Source organism: Ursus arctos, unplaced genomic scaffold (genome assembly GCF_023065955.2).
Source record: "Ursus arctos isolate Adak ecotype North America unplaced genomic scaffold, UrsArc2.0 scaffold_31, whole genome shotgun sequence".
Lineage (NCBI taxonomy): Eukaryota > Metazoa > Chordata > Mammalia > Carnivora > Ursidae > Ursus > Ursus arctos.
Window position 1 is genome coordinate 27,961,810 of NW_026622997.1, and position 10,678 is coordinate 27,972,487.

At 35.9% G+C, this 10,678-nt stretch overlaps 1 protein-coding gene across 1 annotated transcript in view; it reads right to left on the bottom strand.

Moving 5' to 3' along the window:
- Window positions 1-8,114, bottom strand: part of LOC130542235 (butyrophilin subfamily 1 member A1-like) — a 101,566-nt gene extending 93,452 nt beyond the window's left edge. Inside the window, exons 1-2 of the mRNA XM_057304952.1 lie at window positions 7,978-8,114; window positions 6,996-7,173 (exon numbers count right to left, since the gene is read on the bottom strand). Coding sequence (XP_057160935.1) covers window positions 6,996-7,089 — 94 coding nt within the window. The 5' untranslated portion in view covers window positions 7,090-7,173; window positions 7,978-8,114. The remainder of the gene's footprint in view (window positions 1-6,995; window positions 7,174-7,977) is intronic.
- Between the last annotated feature and the right edge of the window lie 2,564 nt (window positions 8,115-10,678).

Here is a 10,678-nt window from a genome sequence, read left to right on the forward strand (position 1 = left end):
GAATATATGGTTTTCCCAACACTGTTAAAGATGATCCTTTCCTCATTGTGTATTCTCGGCATCCTTCCTGAAAATTAGTTGACCCTATATGCATGAGTTTATTTCTGGGTGATTTTGTTCTATAGATCTATATGTCTGCCTGTATTCTGGTGTCATACTGTTTGGATTAATATAATTTGAAACCACTAAGTGTAATATCTGCAAAGTTATTCTTCTCAAGATTGTTTTAGCAATTTGGTGTCTTTTGCAGTTTCATCAGATTTTAGCATTGTTTTTTCTATTCCACGAAAATGCCATCGATACTTTGATAGGGATTGCATTGCAATTGTAAATTACTGTGGGTGGCAAGGTCATTTTAGCAATGATAATTCTTCCAATCCATGAACATGGGATATCTTTCTATTTATTTGTGCCTTCCTAACTTTCCTTTATCAATATTTTATAGTTTTCAGTGTACAGATTTTTCACCTCCATGGTTAAATTTATTCCTAAGTATTTTATTCTTTTCCTTGATTTTGTAAATGAGATTGCTCCCTTGATTTCCTTTTTGGATAGTTCATTATTGGTGTAAAGAAATGCTATTGATTTTGGGGTTGATTTTGTGTTGCACAATTTCTTTTCTTTTCTTTTCCTTTTTTTTGTTATGTTCAGTTAGCCACTGTATAGTACATAATTAGTTCTTGATATAGTGTTCAATGATTCATTAGTTAAGTATATTCTAAAAGTTTTTTCACTCATATGTGGAAAATAGGAAATAGTGCAGAGGATCATAGGGGAAGGGAAGGAAAACTGAATGGGAAGAAATCAGAGAGTGAGATAAACCACGAAAGACTCTTGAATCTGGGAAATAAATTGAAAGTTGCAGAAGGGGAGCAGATGGGGGTGTGGGGCAACTGAGTAATGGGCGTTAAAGAGCACACATGATGTGATGAGAACTGGTTGTTATACGCAACTGATGAATTATTGAACACTACATCTGAAACTAATGATGTACTATATGTTGGCTAATCAAATTTAAATAAAAAATAAATAAAAATGAAAGTTTTTTGATGGAGGCTTTTAAAAAATTAATGGAAGTAGAGTTGATATATAATATTATATTAGTTTCAGGTAAACAACATAGTACACCATAGTAAGTGCAGTTACCATAAAAAGTTATTACAATATTATTGACTGTATTTCCTTTGCTTTAGTTTTTCTCCACCTGGCTTACTTATTTCATAACTGAAAGTTTATACTTCTTAATGTCCTTCATGTACTTTGCCTATCTGCCCCCCATCCCTTTCTTCTCTGGCAACTGTTAGTTTGTTGACTATGAATCTGTTTATTTTTGGTGTTGTTTCTTTGTTTTATATTCCATATATAATTGAAATCATATGCTATATGTCTTTCCATGTCTGACTTATTTCACTTAGCATATTACCCTCCAGTTCTATCCATGTTGTCATGTACAAGTAGTACCCTGTAACTCCATCCATGTTGTCTCAGTCCTGTAATTCTGTTTGTGGGTATTTACCCAAAGAAAAGAAAAATATTAATTCTAATAAAAAATATATATGCACCCTTACATTTATAGCTATGTTATTTAGAACAACCAAGGTATGGAAGCAACCTAAGTGTCCATGAATAAATGAATGGATAAAGATGTAGTAGATATAGATATAGATAGATATATAGATATGGATAGATGTAGTATATATAGATGTAGTATATAGATATAGATAGATAAATGTATTATATATAAAGATGTATTTTTACAGTTCCTACAGTAGGAACATGTCATCTGCAGAGAAAATTTTACTTATTCCTTTCTGATCTGGAAAGTGAATATGCTTACCTTGTACTGTATCTTAAAAAAAGAGGGGGTGTTCTGTTTTCCCATATTATTTATGATGTTAGCTGTGGGCTGTTTGGATATAACCTTTCTTGTGTTGATGTATGTTCCTTCTACATCTATTTTATTTGGAGTTCTCTTTTATCATGAATGGATGGTGAACTTTGTCAAATTTTTTCCCTGCATCTATTAAGATGAACATGTTATTTTAAATATTTCATTTGATTAATGTGTTGTATGACATGGACTGATTTGTGTATTTTGAACCAACTTTGTATGCCAAGAATAAATCCCACTTGATAATGGTGAATAATGATTTTAAAGTGCTATTGAATTAGTTTGCTAACATTTTATTGAGGATTTTTTACATTTATGTTCAGGAAATAATAAGCAGGATTTTATGGAGATAAACACCTATACTAGAGAAGATCTCAAACAGTTTAAAGTTACATCTCAAGGAAGTAAAAGAGGAACAAACTTAAGCCTAAACTTAGCAGAAGGAAGAAAATAGTAGAGATCAGAGCAGAAATAAATCAAACTGGTAATACAAAAGCATTAGAAAAAATGAACAACATAATGAGTCAGTTTTTTGAAAAGGTAAAAAAATTAAAAACACTTAGCTAGACTAGATTAAGGGAAAAAAGAGAGAAGACATAAATAAAATCAGAAGTGAACATGGAGATATTAAAACAGATGCCCCAGAAATAAAGGATCATAAGAAATCATTATAAATAATTACATGCCAACAAACTGGATAATGCAGAAGAAATTAATAAATTCCTAAAACATCAATTTCCCAAGACTGAATTAAGAAGATATAGAATGTTTAAACAGAACAATAAATAGGAGATTTAAGTAGTAATCAAAAACCTCCCAAGAAAGATTTAGCACCAGATGGTTTCACAGGTGGATTTTACCAATCATCAAAGAACTAATAACAATTACTCTTAAATTCTTCCAAAAGATAGGAGTGGGAACACCTTCATATTAATTTTATGAGGTCAGCATCATCCTGATACCAAAGCCAGACAATGACATCATAAGAGGAGAAAACTGCAGGTCTATAACTCTAATGAGCATTGATGCAAAAGGCTAATTTCTTTGTATTGTTTTATAATGTTTTGTTGTATGAATGTACCATAGTCTGTTTATTCATTCATCCATTGAAGCACTTGGTTGTTTCCCGTGTTTGGCAATTATGTTTTAAGCTGCTACAAGCTTTCATGTTCAGGTTTTGTGTAGACATAACTTTTCAGCTAATTTGGGTAAATACCTGAGAGCACAATTGCTGGATTGTATGTAAAACTATGTTTTGCTTTGCAAGAAACTGCCAAACTGAAATAGGAAGAAATAGACAATCTCAACAGACCCATAACCAGTAGGGAAATTGAAGCTGTAATCAAAAACCTCCCAAAAAACAAGAGTCCAGGGTATTATGGATTCCATGGGGGAATTCTAGCAAACATTCAAAGAAGAAATAATACCTATTCTCCTGAAGCTGTTTCAGAAAAAGGGAACAGAAGAAAAACTTCCAAACTCATTCTATGAGGTCAGCATTACCTTGATCCCAAAACCAGGCAAAGACACCATGTAAAAGGAGAATTACAGACCGATAACCCTGATGAATAAGGATGCCAAAATTCTCATCAAGATCCTAGCTAATAGGATCCAACAGTACATTAAAAGGATTATCCATCAGGACTAGGTAGGATTTACTCCTGGGATGCAAGTGTGGTTCAACATTCACAAATCAATCAGTGTGATAGATCAGATTAACAAGAGAAGAGAAAAGAATCATACGGTCCTCTCAATTGATCAGAAAAAGCATTTGACAAAATACAGCATCCTTTCCTGATTAAAACCCTTCAGAGTGTGGGGATACAGGGTACATTCCTCAACTTCATAAAAACCATCTATGAAAAGCCCACAGTGAATATCATTCTCAATGGGGAAAAGCTGAGAGCCTTTCCCTTAAGATCAGGAACATGACAAGGATGTCTACTCTCACCATTATTGTTCAACATAGTACTAGAAGACCTAGCAACAGCAATCATAAAACAAAAAAGAATAAAAGGTATTCAAATTGGCAAAGAAGAAGTCAAACCTTTCTCTCTTTGTAGACTACAGGATACTTTATGTGGAAAACCCAAAAGACTCCACCCCAAAATTACTAGAACTCATACAGCATTTCAGTGATGTGGCAGGATACAAAATCAGTGCTCAGAAATCAGTTGCTTTTGTATATACTAACAATGAAACTGAAGAAAGGGAAATTAGGAAATAGATTCCATAACTATAACACCAAAAAACAATAAATATCTCAGAATAAACTTAACCAGAGAGGTAAAGGATCTATACTCTAGAAACAGCAGAACACTTATGAAAGACATTGAAGAAGTCACAAAAAGATGGGAAAACATTCCATGCTCATGAATCAGAAGAATAAACATAATTAAAATGTCTATGCTACCCAGAGCAATCTATACTTTCAATGCCATCCCGATCAAAATACCAATGACATTTTTCAAAGTGCTGGAACAAACAATCCTAAAATTTATGTGGAACCAGAAAAGACCCTGAATTGTCAAGGAAATGTTGAAAAAGAAAAGCAAAGCTGGGGGCATCATGTTGCCTGATTTCAAGCTATACTACAAAGCTGTGATCACCAAGGCAGCATGGTACTGGCACAAAAACAGTCACATAGATCAATGGAACAGAATAGAGATCCCAGATATGGACCTTCAACTCTCTGGTCAACTAATCTTTGATGAAGCAGGAAAAATCATCCAATGGAGAAAAGACAGTCTCTTCAATAAATGTTGCTGGGAAAATTGGACAAGTATATACAGAAGAATGAAACTTGACCACTCTCTCACACCATATGCAAAGATAAACTCTAAATGGATGAAAGACCTCAATGTGAGACAGGAATCCATCAAAATCATAGCAGAGAACATAGGCAGTAACCTCTTTGACATTGGCCACAGCAACTTCTTTCAAGACACGTCTCCAAAGGCATGGGAAACAAAAGCAAAAATGAACTTGTGGGACTTCATCAAGATAAAAAGCTTCTGCACAGCCAAGGAAACAGTAAACAAAACAAAGAGGCAACCCATGGAATGGGAGGAGATATTTACAAATGACACTACAGATGAAAGGCTGGTATCCAAGATCTATAAAGAACTTCTCAAACTCAATACCCAAGAAACAAATAATCAAATCAGAAAATGGGCAGAAGATATGAACAGACACTTTTCTAATGAAGACATACAAATGGCGAGCAGACACATGAAAAAATGTTCAACATCATTAACCATCAGGGAAATTCAAACAAAACCACATTGAGATACCACCTTACACCAGTTAGAATGGCAAAAATTGACAAGGCAAGAAACAACAAATGTTGGAGAGGATGTGGAGAAAGGGAAACCCTCTTACATCGTTGGTAAGAAACAGCCACTGTTTTAGAAAACAGTGTGGATGTTCCTCAAAAAGTTAAAAATAGAACTATCCTACAACTCAGGAATTGCACTACTAGGTATTTACCCCAATGATACAGATGTAGTGAAGACAAGGGACACGTGAACTCCAATGTTCATAGCAGGAATGTCTACAATAGCCAAACTGTGGAAGGACCTGAAATGCCCTTCAACAGACAAATGGATAAATAAGATATGGTCCATATATACAATGGAATATTACTTAGCCTTCAGAAAGAATGATTACCCACAATTTACATCAACATGGATGGAACTGGAGGAGATTATGCCAAGTGAAATAAGTCAAGCAGAGAAAGATAATTATCATGTGGTTTCACTCATTTGTGGAACATAAGGAATAGCAGGGAGGACATGAGGAGAAGGAAGGGAAAAATGAAGGGTGGGGGGAATTGAGAGGGAGATGAACCATGAGAGACTATGGACTCTGGGAAACAAACAGGGTTTTAGAGGAGAGGGGTTTGAGGGGATGGGCTAGCCTGGTGATGGGTATTAAGGAGGGCACGTATTGCATGGAGCACTGGGTGTTATATGCAAACAATGAATCATGGAATACTACATCAAAAACTAATGATGTTCTGTTTGGTGACTAATATATCATAATAATTTTAAAAAACCCTATCTATATGCTGCCTACAAGAGACTCTTTATTTTATTTTAATATTTTAAAGATTTATTTATTTAAGAGAGAGAGAGAAGGGCAGATGTTGAGGGAGAGAAATCCTGTAGTGAACTCCCGACTGAGCATGAAGCCTGATGCAAGCCTTGATCCCAGGATCCTGAGATCATGACCTGAGCTGAAATGAAGAATTGGAATCTTAACTGACTGAGCCATCAGGCACCCCAAGACACTTATTTTAGACCTATACTCACCTGCAGATTGAAAGTGAGGGAATGGAGAACGATCTCTCATGATAATGGGTGACAAAAAGCTGGAGTAGCTATTCTTATATCAGACGAACTAGATTTTAAACCAAAGACTGTAACAAGAGATGAGGAATGGCACTATATCATAATTAAGGGCTCTGTCAATCAAGAAGATCTAACGATTGTAAATATTTATGCCCCCAATGTTGAAGAACCCAAATATATAAATCAATTGATAAGAAACATAAACTCATTGATAATACAATAGTAGTAGGGGACTTTAACACCCCACTTACATCAATGGACAGATCCTCTAAGCAGAAAATCAACAAGGAAACAATGGCATCGAATGACACATTAGACCAGATGGACTTAACATATATTCAGGACATTTCATCATAAAGCAGCAGAATACATATTATTTTCAAGTGTACATAGAACATTATCTAGAATAGATCACATTCTAGGTCACAAGTCAGTCCCCAACAAGTACAAAAAGATTGAGATCACACTATGCATATTTTCAGACCACAACACTATGAAACTTGAAGTCAACAACAAGAAAAAAATTAGAAAGATGAAAAGTATGTGGAGGTTAAAGAACATCCTACTAAAGAATAAATGGGTTAAGTGGGAATTGAAAGAAGAAATTAAAAACTACATGCAAGCAAATGAAAATAAAAATATGACAGTCCATGGGGTCCCTGGGTCGCTCAGTAGGTTAAGCATCTGCCTTTGGCTCAGGTCATAATCCCAAAAATATCCAGACCTATAACATCAATCATTTTTAAACTTACCATTTTCTCTGGGCTCCTCAGGGGTGACTTGATAAAAAAAAATTAGCACCATGATTAGAAGGGTAGCTAACATAATCTTGGACAATTTAGTCATTATGATGTAAGATGTGAAATATGGAATCCCAGAGACGAAAGTTGACTCCTATATAGCTTAAAAGTGTTTTTCTTTACTTCTTTCCTGTAAACAAACAGAAAAATCATGAACTAGGTCAGTTTTCCTCAGGAAGCTGACCTCCATCACTCCCTAGGGATATAGGACAAAATTGCCATCTGGGCTTAGCCTACATTTTTAAATCGAGGACAAGGTTGGGGTTGGAAGGAGCTTCTGTTCTGGGTCAAGTGTGCACTTTGAGAAAGGTAACCTCATTTGTCAGCCCCAATTCAGGGGACTGCAGGAAGCCTTGCCTGATTACAAGACTTCTGTAATCCCTCATTTTCCTGAAGGAGATATAAAAAGCAAGAAGATATAGAGAAGATCTTAATTTGCCTGAATGAATTCCTGAGTGGGTTTTGGGTGAGTGATTGAGATTGGGGAGGGGGCACAGGGAAGAAAAGAGACTCAGAGTGTTCTAATCTGACAGGAAATAAATATTCCTGCTGGAAAGGCAGTTATCAGAGAAATAAGGGATCTAAGAAAAATATAAGGACCATGGAATGGTCTATCATAAACAAGATAAAGCTACATAATTTCTAAGAACCAGAGAGAGTAAGATGAACACCTAGTATCTAAGGTTGGAGAGGATTACAGCTTTTTATTTTAGAATAGTTAATATTTTCTAACTAGAGAAAGGATGTAGGTAGAACAAAGATGGACTAATCATGAGGGTGAAAGACATTAAATTGAGACGCTTTCCCCTGGATTTTTACTCTCCCTATTGACATTTTTCAGTTCCTTCATAAACACACACACACACACACACACACACACACACACACACAACTCTGACTTTTTTCCCCACCATAAAAATTTCTTTTCATTTACCTGGCTTAATCACCAACCCAAAAATATTAGTTTCTCAGGATACACTGGACCTTCTTCTCCTCTTGAACCCTCTCTGAAATACTGAAACCCATTACTTAGAAGCTTCGCTCAGATCATCCAGTTGCCTTCCTCCCTGTACTGCAACCAACAGGAATATGAAAGTGACCTAAGGACATGGAATATCATGGAGTGTACTCTATCTGGTACTTTGCCCTTCTCCTTTTATATGATGGTAATAAAAATCTCATATGACCATAAAGACAGTATTTAATCCAGATACTTATCTGCTTTTGAGTGTGAATGCACACGCACACACATGCACATGCACTAAAACACCCTCTGAAGAATGTCTGCCTTTTCCTCTGCTATTATTGTGTATATTATTATTTTCAAAACAACAGCATATAGTAGAAATTTAAGTGAAACATTCTCACACCAACTTCCGGAGTCAACATATTTACCTTGTTTAGAGTAAGGACTGTATATATCTGCTACCTCTACAATTTTTTGTAGTCTAGCAAAATTAATCCCCCAGATTACAAAAAATATCCCCAGGATGTTGAGAGTAGCTGATTTTTACTTTTACATCTCAAGCCCCAGAACTGTTTATAACCTGTCCGTGCAAAAAGCAACTGCATATATTTACAATCATCAGGCTTGTTTTCTCCAGGCTACGCTATGCATTAAATGATGTCAGTCCACAAAATTCAATCAGAACTTCTAATAGTTGTTCCAGGCAAGAACTCAGGAACTACCCACCTTTCATGTGTTGTTGGATTACTTGAACTTAGTTTAACATACTAAATCCTGGGGATCATCAATTGAATTTACTAGATATCTCTTGATTTCTTGGATTTGGTCCCAGATTTGAATCAAACTGAGGGACTGAAGACCCCCAACTGGCCCTGCTGACTCATCTCCTCACACTGATATCAGCATCATGGATATTTTTGGCCTTGAAGTAGTTTGTTCCATGTCTGAAAAAACCTCACATGGTCCTCCCTCTCAGGTGGGAAATTGCATAAGTTAGTGAGATAAATTCCCAACCCACCTTCTCCTCCTGTCACTTAGATTTGAGAAAATGTGGGTACAAACTCTGTAGATTAGAAATGCAAAACTGTGCTATTTGGAGGCTGCTCTTTTAGTTTAATGGTCTTGCATGAACAAGGAACTATCAGAAGGGCAAACTCCACAAAACAAAACAAAACAAAAAAACCAAACTTCTTTGCTTTGGAGAATTTCAGGGACTTGAAGGAATTTATGGCCTTGCAACTGCACAGATATCAGGAGTCCAGGTGCTGTTTCTCACATGTCTCAGCCTACGAGCTTAATAATTGCTAATAACTCTTTTACTACTGGTTGAATTGTTAGCTCCATGGTCAGTGTAAAAGAAAAAAAAGTTAAATAGGAAAAATCTAAGCCAAAAAGTAATACCCAAGTTCTACCACAAAAAATCCATTAAAAGTATCAGGAATTTACACCAAGTAAACCTACTATAATTCTGAACTGTTCAACTGAGAGACTTTGGCCACTGCTGACTAGAGCAGGGGAGCTGGTTTCTCTACCATTAATCTTTTTTTTTTTTTAAGATTTTATTTATTTATTTGACAGAGACAGCCAGCGAGAGAGGGAACACAAACAGGGGGAGTGGGAGAGGAAGAAGCAGGCTCCCAGCGGAAGAGCCTGATGTGGGCTCGATCCCAGAACGCTGGGATCATGCCCTGAGCCGAAGGCAGACGCTTAACGACTGTGCCACCCAGGCGCCCCTCTCTACCATTAATCTTTATGGAGGCCAGAAAAAAATCAATAAAGACATTTCTAGAGCTCCTTCACTTTAAATCTTGACCTTTCTTGGTAAAATCAACTACTTTTTTTCTGTAATTTTTATTGCATTAGTTTTATTGCTTTAGTTTTTGAGGTAGTGTTCAACAATTCATTAGTTGCATATAAAGTAAATTTTTTTATTAAAACTCAATTAGCCAAGGCATAGTGCATCATCAGTTTTTGATATAATGTTCAATGATTCATTAGCTGAATATAACACCCAGTGCTCATCATATCATGTGCCCTCTTTAAAGCCTATCACTAAGTTACCTCATCTCCCCACCTACCTCCTTTTCCACAATGCTCATTCCCAGAGTCAAGAGTCTCATATGGTTTGCCTCTCTTTCTGATTTCTTCCCATTCAGTTTTCCTTCTCTTCCTCTATTGGCCTCTGCACTATTCCTTATGCTCCTTGTATGAGTGAAAACATATGATAATTGTCTTTCTCTGATTGGCTTATTTCACTTAGCATAACTACTTCTGCTTTTTAAATTTAAGACACCGTCTCAAACAGATATATCAACTCTCTGTGTAATTTTCTTTGCATTTTAGTTTTTAGCACTTCTGTTGAGTTATATTTCTTCTTTCCACACTTTAGATTTTATGCTCCTGTTGCCTTAAGTGTGGACTCCATGGTTGACCTACTGTCACCTGACCTCCAGTTGATGCGTCACACCTCCTACTGAGGCAGATCAGGAAATGCCATGGTACACAGTTCTACAGGTTCATAGCATTCTCTCAAAATTTATTTCCAACAATGGAATTAAATTGCATATCAAATCAGGGGACCATAATTTGTTTGTTCCTTGTAATGGTCAGAGAACAATTTCCTTGATAACCAACTTGTTTTAATTTTGTTAATTTATGCTACTTGCAT